The sequence below is a fragment of the Echinococcus granulosus genome (genome assembly GCF_000524195.1).
Source record: "Echinococcus granulosus chromosome Unknown EG_S00116, whole genome shotgun sequence".
In the NCBI taxonomy this organism is placed as follows: Eukaryota; Metazoa; Platyhelminthes; class Cestoda; order Cyclophyllidea; family Taeniidae; genus Echinococcus; species Echinococcus granulosus.
This window is the reverse complement of record NW_020170496.1, coordinates 34,351-52,595: the sequence shown is the minus strand read 5'-3', so window position 1 is coordinate 52,595 and position 18,245 is coordinate 34,351. Positions and strand designations below refer to the sequence as shown.

The 18,245-nt window shown below is 44.1% G+C and overlaps 1 protein-coding gene across 1 annotated transcript; it reads right to left on the bottom strand. All coding sequences in view use genetic code 11, as the record gives it.

Annotated features, from left to right (window-relative positions):
- Positions 1-495: 495 nt before the first annotated feature.
- Positions 496-17,604, bottom strand: EGR_08696 (Serine/threonine-protein kinase SIK1; the record flags this gene model as incomplete). The annotated part of the gene is made up of 10 exons (XM_024497945.1): positions 496-1,302; positions 2,186-2,974; positions 3,053-3,124; positions 7,138-7,281; positions 9,864-10,147; positions 12,080-12,203; positions 14,210-14,340; positions 15,402-15,563; positions 17,149-17,329; positions 17,374-17,604. 10 exons carry the CDS (start codon positions 17,602-17,604, stop codon positions 496-498), a joined length of 2,925 nt encoding a protein of 974 aa, XP_024347627.1.
- Positions 17,605-18,245: the final 641 nt, after the last annotated feature.

Here is an 18,245-nt window from a genome sequence, read left to right as displayed (position 1 = left end):
AACGTGCATTCACCAGTACATGTTTCAGCGTCCCAATTCAACGCTCTTGTGAATTCTATTGATGTGAAGCCGCCGATCAAAGGTCACTCGTGCCTCATCTTTCTACACATCAACAAACACTCGACATTCATTCACTAATGGAGACTAGGAAACGGGTATTTACAACAACCGCGAGTGTAGACACGAAAGCACCCAAAATTAATTAGTGGGCACTGACTGACTGACTGCTTGCGATTTTGCGATCCCTAAACACGAGAACAAACGATAAAGGTCATTCGGTATAACGCGACACGTGCTATAATATCAAGTAAGTATATTTACATAAGTAACAGGTGCATTTGTAGGATCACGAGGAGAAGCAGCGTGAGCAGAGGTAGAGAAATAGAGGAAGATAAGATGAAGGAGGCGAATACGGAGTCGATGAATGAACGAGTAGATACGTAAATGAAAATAACTTATATAAGCACGAACGCACAAGCACACGAACAAACACATTCAAAAGTCCATGCCGTTGTAGGGCTGAGCCGGTGGTTGTTGATCGCCCACACTCTTAGCTGCCAGTTGATGCAACTGGCCGAACTGCGCAAAACCCTGAAACCGGCTCAGTTGCTCCGCCAGTGCCGGTGGACGCTCACTCACACCGAACTTGCGACGTGGACATCCAATCACCAGTGCCGCAGCCGCCGCCGCCGCCGCTGCAGCGGCAGCAGCTGCCGCCGCAGACGACGAGGCGGAGGACGATTGGAGTGGAGAGTGTGCGGAAATATGTTTACGAGACGCACGAGCAGGGATGTCGATGCCTCCGTCCTCATTGAAACTCGTCTCCATGGGGGTAAAATGTGTGGCAGCAAGGCAAGGAGCAACAGCAGTGGGCTGGGAGAAGCTGGAGTGATGTGAGTCAGCCTCGATGGAGCTGCCTAGACCACTGGTGTGTTCATCGTTGACAGACTTCTCGTATAGGTGCTGAGACTCACAAGCGCACTGTAGAAGGGGTGGGGGAAGATGGAGGAGGCGGGTAGTTGCACCAGTAGCACTGTACCGACGCTGTTGATGGTGAGAGTGAGGATTGGCGTCGCCTGAGGTTGGAGGCATGGTCGGAGGGGGCAGAGGATAGGCGAGATCGGTCTCGTGTGCAGCAGTCTGGTGCCCACCGAAGGGATTCGAGACGTTGGCGTGTTGGAGGGCCGTCGTACACACCTCAACTGACTCCGATGGATTAGCGGAGAAGGAGAATACTGCGTTTGCAGTGCGGAGGGGATTCACTGTATAGGAGGGGGCTCCGAATATCGAGCGACTACTTTGCTGTAATACAATGATACAGTGCTGCAGCATTATAACGCAGTGGGATAATGCTATCAGCAAGGAAATCTATCTCCGCTGACCAAAAGGAAGCATACTTTCTGCGGCCAGCAAGCCCAAATACGCATAGATGAAAATTGCGTTAAATCAGTGCTGGGACCAATTCAACAGTCTACATTCAGATATTTGAAACAGTTGTCAAAACCTTGATTAAAGGATAGTTATCAAGAGAAAAAGCTACATGATTCTTTGCAAATCGTTTGGCTGGCCGGGCAATCGTGAGCTCAAGTTTCGAAGAAAATCCAATGTATGGGCCAAGAAACATGGGAACTTTAATTTTGAATCAAAGGAGCCAAGTTGGCAAAGGTGCTACACAGCTCAACTAATTTATGTTTTCAGCGTCTATGGAGACGCATACAAAGGATCATTGGAAGGTCTACCGGAAATGACATTGCCTTCCAATTGACATTTTTTCAACCAGTATCTTAACTCATTGGGTACCAGTCACGTATGTGCGACGCCCCAATTCCCCTGCCTCAGCGCTGGATTACAAATATGCGGAAGGTGGACTTTAGTCATATTCACGACAATTAGCTGTACCAAATCGCATCTCAAATAGACCGGCTGAGTTTAAATCACTAAAATAGATGAGAAGGCAAGAAAATGTTCGTAAAATACCCTTGTTACTATAGGCGTGGACCTATTTATGGCTCCAGTCAATAAGAGTGCTAAATACCAATTACCGTTAAGTTCTAAACGTCTACCAACTTATACCTATGTGTCAGCAACGCGCGTAAAGCTAAACCGAAATCAGATCCAATACCATTATACTATAAGACCATCCTATGGGAAGAATGAATTGAGAGCATACTAGCTAGAGACCCACCCTAGGAGTTAGTTCACCCCCGAAAGAGAAGATAGGCGCAGGCGAGGAGGCCACACCCTCCGATTGGTAAGGAAACCAATCGGATTCAAAGCAGTCACCCTCAGCATTGCGACTGCTCAGATTAATCGGCGAGGCAGGTGGTGAGGGCGAAGCGTCGGTGCGTCGGAGACCGACACCGACTGCAGCACCACCACTGGGCCCTGCAAACTCAGCCACACGGGGCAGAGTCGGTCCGAAGAGGAAGCCCTGATGGGGATGGGAAGAGGGAAAGATGGAGACTTCACTCACACCACCACCATTACCAGCACTATCGCCGCCGCCACCGCCACTGCCGGGGCTCATAAAAGTGTTACCAGTGGGATTTCCACCACTTGCACTGCTGTTGCCACTGCCAGGGTCGACAGCAGCACCACCGGCATTAGCGGCAGCCGTAGTAGCAATGGAGATGGAAGGCGAGTCCTTCACACCGAAATAGAGTCCCCGACGCTCCGACACCTCGTGCTGGTACCACGTGGGGAGGTGTTGTTGAAGGAGCAGTTCCACGGCAACTCCACCTGAAGGACAGGAGGAACGAGCGTGTGGCCGCTGTTGGTGGTGATTGTAGTGGTAGTGGTGATGGTGGTGATGATGATGCTGTTGTGGCTGCCGATTGCGTGCCTGACGTAGCACCTCAATCTCTTCGGTGCGTGGGGCAAGGGTCTGCGGCAAACTATGCCGATTAGTGCGAAGTGATTCGCCCAGAAGCAGATAGGTGGCGGTTAGGTGATCGTAGGCACAACGTCCCAGAGACTACAAGAAGTAACAAAAAGAGGCGAACACGTATAAAATTTAGCATACTGAATGGGAGGGGAGGGGGGATGAACTCACTTCGAGGAGCTGGCTACGATCGATGCCTGAGTTCTCCATGATTTGAATTACTGTTTGGTCGAGTTTCCCCGCCTACAAAAATAAGAGGAATAGTTAAGAGGAGAGAAGGGCGAAGAGGATAAGAGGAAGAGTGTGGTTAGAAAAAGCCAAGGCATCATGTGACCAGTCGCAGCACGTGTGCGCCAAGTGGTTTCCGAAAGTGGCGGACTAAAAATGCAACCACCACCTGCTTTCTCGAGTGCCTGTATAGATAGCCGGGTGACCGACTGCTTGGGTAGCTAGTTAAGTGACTGTATATGTGTATTCACACTCAAACCAGGGTGTATCAGAGGCCGTCACAAACACCTGTGGATAGAAAGGCCTGAGGAGAGGCAAGGAAGCAGGTGAAGGGAGACAGTAGGCAGGACGACTTGAATCAGAATAATCGTCTACACTTCAGTCGAAAAGGGTCTGCCTCACTGTCCAAAAGAACATGATGTTGGGAGGGAGGGAGGAATGAAAAAGTACAACGTTTAAGGCAATAATTATTTTACACTTGTCGTGAATGATTTGACGCTTTTCACGGGAGCCTCGAAGAAGCTGATATGAATAAGGTGACCATTCTACAAATTGCCCTTTCAATGAAGTCTCCACGTGAAGACGTGTTTCCATTGTCCTAACTCTACACTTCGGTAGTGTGAATGCTGAATATCTTAAAAGAATGCATTTAGGCAAGTGATTTTAATTTCCCAAGTAAATCGACTAAGGAGAAGACCATAATTTGGGCAGTGACAAAGTGGACAGAATGGATGATTTGACACTCTTTACTGGGTGAAGCGATATCATTCTAGCAACAGCGATAGGACAAATAAGCTAGACAGCTGAATGGGGTTTGACACAGAAGAGGAAATTCATAACAGATGGGAATTTGTTCTGACTGTATCGACAATTACGCAAATCCTATCATCAGCCTCCCTTCAACCATGTCATATCAGTCTTCCGGTCATTTTGTATATTTGCATCAGGCGGCCACAAAAGTTGGTGTGACTTTCGGTTTGACCCATCGGAGGGGCTTGAAGCACATCATAGGGACATGCTAGATACATACGATTATTTATATGCCTTAATTACAAAGCATAGATATGTGGCAGCCGATTAATACAGTGCTTCCTAGTACGATCTCTACTATTTTCAGTTCAATTTAAACCAACTTTCTCTCTACCACAAGTCGGTTCGACATGATACATGCTGTTGGAGCTTGACAGCTTTAAGAGTAATTGTTAAATCGGTTCCAAGGCTACAGAAACAATTTTTGTAGAAAGTATAAAAGTTTAGAGAAGCTGAGATTAGTGGCAAGGGTAACAGAACGTACTTTCCGAAGCCCAACGCTTTCAGCGAGTAACTTGACTCTATTAATGGATCATACCGGGGTAGAAGAATACACCCAAGTTAAGGGAGGAAGGAAGACGCTACACATCATGCATAACCACAAAATACGTGTCGCCGTCGACATGGTAAAATCATTAAGAGTTGAAGCACCAATGAAAACAATCAGGCCTGACAGGTGAGTCAGTCAGTGGGAAGAACGGCCCTTTCCTAGTCTTCAAAAACAATGCAACACCTCCTACGGCATACCCCGACTGCCTATGGCCCATTATCCAGCGCATATCAAAGCAAAAAGCCTATTTGACTCATGAGAAGACTTGCTCTCTATGAGGGAAGAGAGGGAGAGAAGGAGGGACTAAAATAGAATAATGCTACCACACTCCCTCCTCCCCATTCCCCTCATGGCATTTCTCTGCGTGGTGGTCACCACTGTTATAATAACAACATTAGACAATTACATGACCACGTGTGAAGTGGAATAGACGGCACGCAACTGGTGAACATTGGTGGAATAGAAAAGCAGGCGGTTAGGGCTGGATACAGCCTCGGTATTTGAGAGCAAAACGACCTGTAAAGTTCGATTTAGCAGCAGGAATCTCAGGTGTACCGATTGATACACTAAATAAGATACTTTACGAGGTTTTCTAAAGTCATTCAATTATAACTATAAGGAAATTCATGAGCTCATTTCGCTACCTCTTAGTACAGTCACTGCTAAACTCATCAGAAATAATTCAGCCGTTGGAATCTACCGTCTTTCTCTACCTTTACATCACGAATATCTTTGTCATCAAATATTCCCATGGATGTGGTCAGCTGGATAGTAGACGCATAAGGCACACATTAGATGTTTCAATGTGCAAGACTAGGGGGCCTCATCATGCTGGCATACAGGATCGTGCTCACGAAATGCGCAGGAGTGGATCCAAAGCAATGTTTTAGAAATGGAAACGGAGTGGAGGGATTTAACGAAGAGCACCAAAAACGCTGCTCTGCAATCGAAAAAATGATAAAGAATACACGCAAGCACGAAAGTGGATGACGGCGAATGACGTCAAGAGAGCGAGAGAAAGAGAAATGGGCGTAGTGTCGTATCATTCACACACACGCACACCCACAAATGCGTAAGTTGTGAAAATCTAACCAAACAGGACTGATCACTGTGGCCCATTTGTCAGACGAGCGATTTCGGCGAAGCAGAAAAAGAGCCGAGCGAGCCGCGCTCAGGAGCAAAAACATTGGAACATGAATGAAGAAGGCAGAAAAGAAAAGGAAATGTTCCAACGCCTCCACCGGACAAAATAGTATGCGAAAATTCTACTACATAATGATTTTACATGCTCCACATGTTGTCCGAAAAAAAAATAAACCGACAATAAGGTGACATGATGCTGGTACTTTGGATGAGGAGAGAACGCTTGGATTTTGGCAATGACCTTTCCGTAAAGAAATTCAAAGCCAGGGCAAGCTCAACTCAGAAGTTGACGACAAGGAAATGTAACCCATTTGTGGACTTCCGCCGTCAAATGAACAGACGAAACAAATGACTCAATCAGGATTTTTTTAAAACAATTTTGATGAAGCACTTAACACATTAAATATTTTGTGGAAAAGAAGGCCTACAGAGCTAGTCAATTACACAATGATTTTATGTGCTATTTGTACCATGAGACTGTAGTTGCATTCTTGTTGCAATAACTCAAACATCTTAGTCAAGTAATAGCATGCAGAGCCCATCCAACATCACAATCAACACAAGAACGAATTAGACCAGCAGTTTGGCAAGGAGAAGGATTGAAGTAAATGATGAGAGAAGTTGACAATTAATCTATGGAGAGAACAATCGTCAAGGTAATGGATACACACCTGCGACGTCACAGGGGGCGCACATACACATACACACACACACACACACACCCAAAAACTCCATAATGGCGCCTCAACCACGTCATCCACACGCTCGTACACGTAACCCCAATTCTGACAAGTAGCCATAGTAATAACAGTAATAAGATCTTTTGTGTTTAACAAATAGATGCAGGACTACAAGTGCTTTGTAAACAAAAGTACGGCTATAACCATAATGCACACCTATAACCCCGATTTTGTGTAGTGCAGTAAAATCTACTGAATGTATTCATATTTGACCAACTCATAATATTGTACCCTAGAGATTAAGCACGAAAAGACGACCTCAACTTTTATTCTCTTAAAGTTGCCGAGGCGAAAACAAAGTACGAGCAAACTGATGATAAAGGTGGATACACGCAGCGAAAAGAAGTACCGTATAATAACTATTTTGATCGTACAATTTACTACGACTCGGTTACCACAGTGGGCTTGCCCAACTCTCCTAAGTTGTCGGACTTTCACACCATTCGTCCGCTTATAATAGAGCCACCTAGACTCGCATGTCTGATAAATGCAGCGGGAGGATGCCTCAGGCTACATGGAGGTGTTGTCCAAATTAAAAATTCCAGAATACAGTTTGGAGATCATTTCATGTGCCCTGAAATTCCCCATTGTAAAAAACAATAGACAAGTAAGGTAGGGACGAAATCAGATGGTTGCGGTACGCAATAGAGAGAGGTTGAATTCCCACAAGGAATACTTACTGGGCGGGTGATTGGATAGGTGATATATACGACATCTTCAATGTAGAGAAGTCCGATGCATTTGATGCGGACAGAAGACAGGTATTACCTATTCTACCCAGTCACCCAAATCAGGAGGAAAGCATTGTCAATAGAATCACCGGTACCAGGGTTAGTTACAATTAAAATGGGTTGCATGCCCCTAACGTGGAAACTGACAGTAAGGGTAAGTGTAGTGATGGCTTTTACCAGGTAAAGATACACGTCCACCTAAGAGAAAGGAAAAAAGGAAGATCGTCAACATCTAGGCAGGAGGTTTGGCCTATGAGTGCGGTGGGACTTGCATAGATATAGAATTCAAATGATGGAAAGACATTTGATTAGACTTTGCGATTAAAAATAAAGTCAACATGGAAATGTCAACGTCTAATGATCATCCCTCCGGCACTGCTTCGTCCAAATTGTTGCCACATCTGCTGCGTGTTTCTCCTGACAATTTTGATCACAGCAAACATTTCCATAGATAATGCGATTACGTTTCGTTGTTAAAACGTAAAAAAAGTGTAAAAATTTACCAAACATCAAGAAAGCGTGAAGTTCGACCCGATCAATGGTGACAGACAAATTTAAGTCAAGTTCCGTCTAGATTGCATGTTTGCCGGTAAAGAAGAGAAATACCTTCAATGTCAGGGAATAGAGAAGTGGGGCAAACTTAGCTTCACAGGAACACAGGATACTTGTCAGACCTCCTTAGATTTCGAACAAACTGTCCAAACTGCTAATCTGAGGCTACATTATGATATCCACCAAAAATTTTGAGGCAAAAAGTAAATAAGGAGACCAATGGCTTTCGTCAATCCCTTTTTCAGTCTACAGAATGTAACAAACCATTGATATCATCAATATTGAAACTAGAAGCACGTAAATGTGCCTCCATACTGATGCAATTGCTTGCAATCATGGGAGTGTGACGGTCGACCCGGCTAATAGAGACCGCTGTATTCAAACATGCAACTTAACGGTAAAAAATGGCTTCCCAATTTCTTTAGAAGGCAAAGAGTTTTGGTGACGTTTTGATAAAAATCAACTTGAAAACAATCGTTATACTTATTCACCTTTTAGGTAACTTAAATCATTCTTTCTCATGGATCAGAAGCATTCATAATCCCTTCTGCCCTCGAGTGACTATCTTTTTTACCACATTTCAAGGTTTCAAGGAATAATTAATCATAGATCTGCCAATAATGAGAAAAATTGGCTGAAAACGAAGGCTGAGAGCCAAGATCAAGGCATTCCGACAAACTTCTATTTATTGATGATAAGGAATCAGCAACATGATTAACAACCACAGCGGAAACGGATTAGCTGACAAATTTGCCTACGACAGGGAAAGTGGGTGAGAGGGGATTCGATCCGACCAATGGAGGCGGCCACATCGAAGCGTGGCTGGTAGGAAAGCAAAATCAGAGCGTGGGCTGACGACTGTGGGACAGGCAGCGGTGTGCGAGAGGAGGACGAACAGAAAAATCACACGCACGCACGCAGCTACGCGTTGGTTGACGTAGGCACAGCAACGCTGGTAAGTAATGCCTGTGGTGGTGTCAGTGCTCCCTGTCGTCATTCGGGATCGGACTGCCACTGCCACTAACACACGCTGACATGATGTCAGTGTAAATGCGCATTTCCGCCTCCTTCCCTACTTTCCTCTGCCTTTCTCACCGCCTCCCCCCGCCTTCAGAATCCCCCTAACTGAAGGAACCACCTGAACGAGCGCGTTCATGAGTGCTTCTTTTGGAAGTAGTACCAATATCATCGACAGTTGCGATGCTTTTGAAAAAACAAATGAAATGAGCACAGGAGATGGACGAAAAAACTTTGAATTTTAGATAAGTATTTGGTCCGCATCTAAGTTAAATTCTGATTAGAAGAATTTCGTACAATTAGCAAATAAAAGTAATTCTAGACTGTGCCTTCAGTTTGCCGCTAAGGGCCAGTAAACCCAGGAAAATTGAGAGCATAAGGAAATGACCTCGCAGAGCCAGAAGAGAGAGTCACGATGAAAGATTAGATCATGGCATATTTCCATGCCTCCTCTTTAAAAGGTGAGTGTGGACACCTAAATGCAGCCTTTTAAGGCGCAAAAGTTTCACTGCTTTAAAAAGGGAAATTGTTCTTAAGTGCGTGAAACCTTTCAAAAAGAAATAGAAAGTACAGATCCTCCGTTGGTTGATGCTTAGGATGATATCATGTGCATCTGAAAGCTGTCAAAAGCCGAAACTCGACTAAATTAATGGTGGGAAATGCTGGGGAACAAACATCCAGACAAAATAGTTTGAGCTAAACCTTTAAGAGTGTAATGTATGAAGAGGATGAAAAACGGTCCGATTCAGGTGGCGCTCCTTGTTCTTCCCCTGTCCCCCGCACTTCGTTATAATCGATCGTGGAGGGAAGATGGCAAGAGCGAGAGAAATCACGACAAACACGAATGGTTCCCATACGTTAACCAATCAACTGACCAGAGGAAAGCGCGTTTGCCAAGTCTAAGGTGGACACGTACGCACACACCTACGCACGCATATACACAAGCAAAGCATTGTGACCTCATCATCATATGCCCTGAGCTCGTATGACGTCATCCAGTCCACTGCCTTCAACCAATCAGGGGATGGATAAAGGATGGCTCTAGTGTGCAAAAAACCACTACGGTTAACGCACAGGAATCGCCTCTAAATCATGCCAAACGCGAAAGATGATGTTAGGCGCTAGCGAAAATACGCATACATCCGTACACAAAATCAGGGAGCGGAAATTAAGTTAGAATAAAAAGGGAGTCAACTCGGCATGACGTGTACCTTCATCTCCGCTGCCAGTGTGGGAGATGGGGGCGAGACAAAAGAGGAGCGCAACCGATCGGACAGGTAGGAGGCGGCGGTGGCGGTGAAAGCGGAGGTCGAGCCCAGTGAGGCGGAGAGGTGCTCACGACCCGCCGCCGAATCGGGCTCATCTAGAGCGAGGGGGAAGGGCACCAAGCCAGGGTCAATGATTTCTGAGAGCCACTTGGAGTTGTAAATCTCGGCTATGGAAGGCCGCTTGCTCGGCGATTTGGCTAGCATCCGTTTCAACAAGTCTTCACAAGCTAGGGAAAAAGCAAACAGACGGGAATAGGCGTGTGTGGTTAAAGCTATTAGCATGAACTTTTGGAGGGACAAATATGGGTCCAACCATAACAGTCACGAGAGGCAGCCCGTATTTATCTAATTCGGTAAACACACAGAGAACCTGTCATGCGGGTACGAACTCGTGGCTTCCAAAACTCTCCACTTCTTCCGAAAATGATGACGCAGAACTGACAATTAAACGAGCTACTTGTCAGGAATCGGCTGGTTTCCACAACTGCGGTACATGCTTATGAGTTGGCAAGTGTTTATGTGACAACGTTGAGCGTCATCGACTTGGTACCACGATTAGTGGAGAGTACACTGATGTCAACGGGCACGCACAAACAGACATGAGAGCAATCAAATGTCGAATAAATTGGCAAGGGAATTAATAAAATTATCACTTTTGCTTTGAATCGAATTTATACGATAAAAAGTAAATGAAGAATGTTGGCGATTCAGTAAATCAGTACGACAAGATCTAGGCTAAGTCCAGTCGATCTGACTGTCTTATAAGCGAACAGTCATTATGGAGTCTTTCTTTCTTTGTTTTCTAATAATAATGTTGACCAGTTCCAGTTTTATTATATATTAAACCATACAGGCCTTTACACCTAAGAAAATAGTCCCTCGGCCACTTTATCCATTTATACACTTATCGCAGTAATGTCTTTATGGCTGACGAAGGCGTTACAACGGCACTCAATCATCGATGCTACTGCTAGAGGCGACGTCAGCAAGCAGTAGAGGTAGGAATGCAGGGAGAGTTGGATGGAGAGTAGATTAGCCAAAATGACGCACACTGGAGAGCAAGGCGCTTGCACAATCGTATGCAAATATGAGTGGACACATGAGCCAAGATGATTTTACGGGTGTGCGGATGTGTGCGATTACAAGTGTCACTAGCTCCCACCGTGTGTATTCAACGCTAAAGTGGGTTTTAAGCAGTATACCACGGCTTGTGAGTGCATAGAAGGGGATAAACATGAGCGTACTAGATAGAAGACGTCAATCACGGTTCCTCAACATTACCAGGTATATAAAAGGTGTTGACGAAGTTTTGCTGACTGGCTTCCCTACTCTCGAGGAGGTAGTCAGGGTCAATGACGTCAAAGCCGAAGACAAGTCAGTTATCAGTAAAGAGAGGAGAGCTAGCGCCTAAAAGCTAGATTTTACAAAATTGCTCAATTATTTGAAGCAAAAAAGTAAGTTAAGAAAATCTAACTCCGTTATATTTAAAAGGACAAGGAATGCCAAGATACTTTTTGTTGCGGGTCAGTTTCGTGGCTTTAACCAAAATATGGTGGTTTCACTGTCTAAGTGCGACAAGAAGGATTTTTCCTTTTTAGTGGAGACATCAGTGAAACGTTAAGCCAATAGCAAAAGAGAGAATCCCTATTCCAAAAGGCCGCATTATTAACTCAATTAGGGGAGGTGAATTCGAACTACGAAGATGGCGCTCCTGTGGAAATTATTTTGCGCTGCCGATTAGTCAGGAGGGCAAGTGATTACGATACGCGTCGTTACAAAACGAGGTGTATTTTAAAAGAGTTAAAGGTTCACTTTTGAAAATGTGATAACAATTACTTTATTTCTGAGTTGGAAAAGCTGCTGGAGAAAGTGAGAAAGAATGCATTCGTATTTTACAATACAAAGTCCCTTTTACGGATCTCCAAAACCACAAACAAATCCTTTATTTAGAATAGTTGTTGAGGCAACGGTAACGATTTGGCGACCGCATGTACCCTACAAACTTCATAACTAATACAAATAGCCCACGAAATAGTTCAAAAACCGACAGGAATATAAATTAGAAAACTAAATGACCTCCTAGGTCGTTTCAGTCATGAAAGCGAAGAAACCCAATTGAGCAGAGTTTGAGGACGGCCAAAAAGACAAGGAAAACTTACACATCGAAAGCCAGTAGGGTACCCTGACGGGTTCCTCAAGGACTTGGCGTCGGAGGCACGAGACCTCTTGAGCATTAAAGGGCAACACACCGCAGACAAGGACGTAAAGGATCACACCGAGGCTCTAGAGGTTAGCAAAGAAAAGCAAATTAATTAGTCCATAAGCTCAATCATGTAATTGATCATTCACAAGTCAATGGAATCACCAGTTCCAAAAAGGATTCCAAAGATGTAGTTTTGGTAGGTAGAAACCGCTTTCTTTGCAGGAAATGTTCGGATAAATACAGTCATCCGTTTAATAGAGCCACTTATCGCAAATCTGACGTCATTCCTCACAATTAACTTGAATTACCCTACTTCATTTTGAGCCAAAAACGCAGATGGATATTTGAACACACACAGTAACGTAAGATTAATTTTCTTTAAGAGCCTAGCTCTAGGTTTAGAGTTGAGACATTAGCTTTATTTCAAGTAAAATCTATGTAACAACTACAGGTGGGACCATAAATAATAGTTGGAGCTAATTCAAAGAGAATCAGTATGAGGCACTATTAAAACTGACATCCCAGTTCAGTAAGTCACTAATTTTAGCCCAAACTTTCTTTGAGTGAAAAAAAACAGGCAAAGTTGAGATATTGATAGCAATGCCGCATAATGGATCAGCATCAGCTTGAATAAACTACATAAACACGCGCAGGTACGCAATCCCATCAAAAGTGCCACAGGGGAGCTGTTAATCGAAGGCGTACTTTAGCAGCCCCTCTTTGCAAATTTAGCAGAACCTCCACTCCTTTCCATTTTAGCCGATGACTACACACAATAAATGACCAAAAAACTGTCTTCGGCTATCGGCATGAGTGAGTGGGCCAAATATGCGTCGGTACATCTGCACAATACGAGAAGCTAAATTTCATCCAATTTTCTGCACAGTAGTTAGGGCGGTCGCGATAAGCAGTAAAGGCAGTAGAACGCACTCCCCGAAGTCCAAAGCTTTCAGTGAGTAACCCGATTCTGGTAATGGATCACTACAGGTCAGGAGAATACACCCAAGTTAAGGGAGGAAGGAAGACGCTATACCTCATGCATAACCACAAAATACGCGTCACTGTCGACATGATAAAATCATCTGGAATTGACCCACCAACCTCCAATTAGCCCGAGTGATGACTAAACAACTGGTTTATACCTGCACCAAATTGAAAAGGAAAGTCACGAAAGCCAACCAGTCTTCCACATACTGACTCCCAATCCTACCCCACCTTTGTATTCCAAAGTTAGCCCAATTAAAAACACCAGCAGCTGCCACCCAGCCAACCACAAATTCCTGACCACTCGGCCAACAAACAAACCAACATGCCAATCAACTACACCACCATCAACCTCAGTGCACACTATGAGGCACGCATCTCTTCCGTCCTAGAAACTACGCTTCCCTTGTGGGTGTCACGAAGTGCATGCTTGACTCGACTTAACCCTTCATGCAAACCAGAAGGTGGGAAATCAAAAGCTTGCACCATGAGAAAAATAAGATCGGACCAGTGATTCAACTAATGGAAGGAACAACCTCTTCCTGAACCGTAGAGACAACGCAACACCTACCGCATACCACTTACCACAATACAAAACCTATGTGACTCATGGGAAGGCTTGCTCTCTACGGTAGAAGGGACAGGGGGAATGAAAGGAAAAAAAGTGGAAAAATGCTACGGTATACTCGTGTTTACACTCATATACATGTCCGTTTCCATCATCAACCTCATCCTCTCCCCTATTCTCCTCACAACACTTCCCTAAGTGGTGACCGATAACGTTTCATAACATCAACAACCGGTGATGATACGGCCACGTGCAAAGTGGAACAGACACCACCCAAGCGATAAACACAATTGAAGTAAGAGAACGGGCGACTAGGGCTGGGTACTTTCCTACTATTCAGGAGTAAAACGCCCTGTAAAGTTAAAGTTCGCTGCAGACTTGGGTCTCGTTGGCCAGAGATCGTAGATTGCAATGATGGTTATTTCAACGAATAGAGTGCTTTAAGCTCTTCACAGCTATTTTTATAAAATATCAAGCCAACATTGAGATTCCTTCAGCATCACGCAAAAACGCGAGGAGGACGAGGAGACTTACCCAAATATCTGCCGATACACCAAGATAGGGCTCACCCTTGAAGATCTCCGGTGCGGCGTAGGGGGGACTGCCACACCACGTAGTCAGCAGAAGATCGGGTCCACTGGGCTGGAAGGTCCCGAATCCGAAGTCTGTGAAAGGGACGAAGTTTATCACAGTCCTTTAGGAGGCATGCAGACTATCTGTGAGATCATTGGCAACTGTGATGCAAATTGCTAACTCTTTGATGTATTATAGATACTATGAGAAGGAAGGATTAGCCAAGAACAAATCTACAACATAGATTTGACCTCTTCAAATATGCAATTGTTTAAATCGGTGACGTACGAAACAATGACTTGTTAGTCAGTCAATTTTTTGCGTACTTTGTGAAGAAGCGATTAGCCAAAAGATGACAGGAGAATTTACGTCATAGTTCCAAACTGATTCGTATGTGACATCACTAATCTTTGACGCACAACATGCACTATTATTGAAGCATATTTGAGAATGATGACGACAGCAGAAAGGGAGGAACCCGCTCTATAATTAAACCGCCTTTAGTTTAGATAAGAGGAAATATTCTCACTTCTTGCATGACGCTAGGACAGAACAAATGACGATCCTGGTTACAGAATTACGCAGCAAACAATAAAGCCCCTTCTTTACTTAGATATGCCTTCTCTGCCTAAAAAGGTCCAAAATGGGGTAAAAAATATAATTAATGGGAGTTAATGGCTCTGTTGGCTTGAATGGAGCACTAAAACGAGCTCAGTCTACGGCTAATTCAGGCAGCCCTACAGTTCAACCATTTTCATTTGAATAGACAAACTTGTAAAAGTGAAAATCAGTGCCTAAACATTTATTTGCGGGACTTCACTGTGCCGAAATCATCAAAGGAAAGCAGACAAACGCATAAATCCCGCCTCCCTGCGATCGTCATGCGCAAACAGCAATATAACGGTAAAACACATTGTCCAAAAACAGCGCCACGGGGGAACGGGTGGAGGACCAGTGGAGGTAGGAATGTCGTCAGTTGGAAGGCGACGCGTAAACAAACGCCCCAGTGACCAACATAGGTGCCAAGACAGCAATGGAGGAGTGGAAAAAGGAGAGAAGGTCGAGAGGAAGAGGTCGAGTTAACTGCTGTGGTGGGACGCTAGTAATTATCACCAGTTCGTGACGAAAAAACAATAACATCACCCCCACGTACCAGCCAATTTAATGGACATGTGCTGATCCAAGAGCATGTTTTCTGCCTTCAAGTCCCTGTGGACGACACTGTTGAGGTGGCAATGCTCCACCGCCGAGAGGATCTCCATGAATTTGTGTCGTGCCACCTGCTCATTCAAGTAACCATTCTTTGCTATGTACTCTAAAACCAATCGAAGAATAACGCTTTTATTTACACATCCGCCATGGGGGTCACACAAGACCACAAATCCAACCCACCAGACCTTAAAACACCAGTGGGAAGATTTGCAGGGCTAGCAGGAGGACAAATGATGGACTAAAAGGGAATTCGGTAGGAAAGAGAATTCCTTGCTCCTTGGTAGGAATTAACACCCAGTGGGATACTTCGTACTGCCTAGGAGTGACGTCAGAGACAAGTAGGCACATAGGAATAGGAGTGCTAGTTAGCCCGCAAGCCCTTACGCACGCACGGATGCAGGACTATTCAAAAAGCTTCGGCTAGAATTCACGGTCACGACTTGACCTTAGGGTAGGCTAATTGAATTACACTACCCAAGAGAGACAGGTAGAGCGAAAAGTGGCTAGGCAGCTAATTGACGACTGTAAACACTACATCAATCGACGCACAATGCAAAACTTTCTATCAAGCTAGTAAATGATTCAAACACGTGTCCAAAAAGCGCGCACACATAGACAAACAATACTCATTATTTTGATTCCGATCATCATGTAACACCATCATTTCGAGTTGATAGGTAGAAATTCATCGATTCACAAAAAATAGAGCTCCAACTACATATGAAGAGGGTAGGGAAAACTCGACTTTTGAGCTTGTTTTACCCAGATGCAGTTAAGTAAGAACGGGTGCATGCGCACCGAGCAATGCAGAGGGCGTAAGCATGGCGAGACAAAGTCCATCTACTTTGTTACTTGAGAGGGAGGTGGAAAAGGCACTGAGAGTCCGAGATAGTGATGATAGCACACTCGGGCAGACTGTATCCCTGGAATATGCTTGGAAAGGCCAGTCTCAAGTCTTATAAAGGAACATTATGCTGCGTGCAAAAGTAATCTGACACTAACACCTTAGTTAGGCAAAAATATAAAAAGAAAGAAGGAAAATGTTTGCGTTACGAATGAGAAGCATGAAATAGGGAATTGACTGTTAAAGGGACTAGCGGGATGGATCTCGGAGCAAGGAATTGAAAGTGCAAAACAGCAGAGATTTCGATCTGCAATTTGTATCACGGATGGGCATGAAAGCAAATTCCTGTCCGTTAAATCTTAACTTTTGCCTCTCAAAAGTGAGTTGAGGTGAATCTTTGACAGATGAATAACATGGACACCAAAGGTGTTTTCCGGGGCACTAGGCGTCATAGAACTTTTGACTAGTACACGGTGTGTGAATTGGAAAATGTTTGCATGTTCACGACATAAAAATGCGATTTAAAATTAACAACATCTTTGGAATTTCATTAAACACGGGCATAACCTTAATTGCATGCCGTAGGGCAATGCAGAGAAACTTGTACATGAAAAAGCACCTAGTTGGTCTAAAAGCGAATCGAAATGTATCAATATAAAGTATGGAGTCGGACAAAAAGTAAGGAATAGTCACAAAGGCAAAGAAGCAAATAAGGGAGAAGTAGATGGTACAAAGGACGCTAAGTTGAACAGTCCAAGGTGTAATGGTATTGCATCTATCAGAAAAGACAGCATGACTTCTGATTTAGTTTGGGGATGAGCAATGCAGAATGTATACCACTTACCATAAAGTTCACCATTAGGGAGGTATTCAGTGACTATACACAAAAGTTTCTCCGATTCCATAACTTGGTACAATTTGATAATATTTGGGTGGTGAAGGGTTTTGAGTATATCCGCTTCGCGTTGAGCCTTTTTCAAATTCTCCTCATTTAATTTAGTTTTGTCAATAATCTTTATGGCAACCTTGTTGTAACAAAGAATGTAAACAAGAAACAAAAATTAGGTACCTTGACATTGGTTACTGTATGACGAGCAAGCTTAACAAACGAAAAGTTGCCTTTCCCAATAGTCCTCTCGATTATGTAGGTACCGACCTTTTGAGGACCTCCAGTTGTTTGTTGTGTCGAGGATGAAGTGCTGCTCGGAGATTCAAGATCCTTTGATTCGTCCACTTTTGCGGCTCTGGGTGACCTGGCCGTTTCCGATACGGCTTTACTATTTGAGGTGTCAATAACCATCAGGAATGATTCCAGAACTGATTGATTATGAAATAGCCGTACGTTTTATCTCTTATTAGAGCATAACAACGCACAACGACACGACGTCACGAAAAGGTGAGATGTGCTGTTTACGGGAAAACGCATGACCAAAAATCGCCAGCCCATTGGTTGGATTACAGCTGTAGTTCTTCATCGTAGTAACCAATCACACAAGTAAGAAACGGCGCGCTATAACAAATTGAGAACCAACATGATCGACATTATCACATATAAACAACTCCATTTAATTCACTCGTGGAAAAAAAGGACGAAAACAAAGAACTTGCCTATTTTTAACAACCGTTTGGCTTATTCGATTTTAGACTAGCGTAAAATTACAGTCATCGTCAAGTATTTCCTTTCTACAAATAAAATCACTGAAACATAGAAAATGTTACACTCTAATGTTGACTACATCTACGCAAATTTGAGCAGCTTTTGTAACACAATAATTTACAATGCACACCTATACATGAAAGGGCTTCGGACTTCGGCTTGCGCTTCCCCCTTAGTGCATGATCATCAGATCGTGCCTACAACCTGCAGGCAGCTACTTATTTTTCGGGGCAGAATAGAAGCTTAAGTCCCTCAGCTCCTTTTTTTAACGTCCTGACTGACGT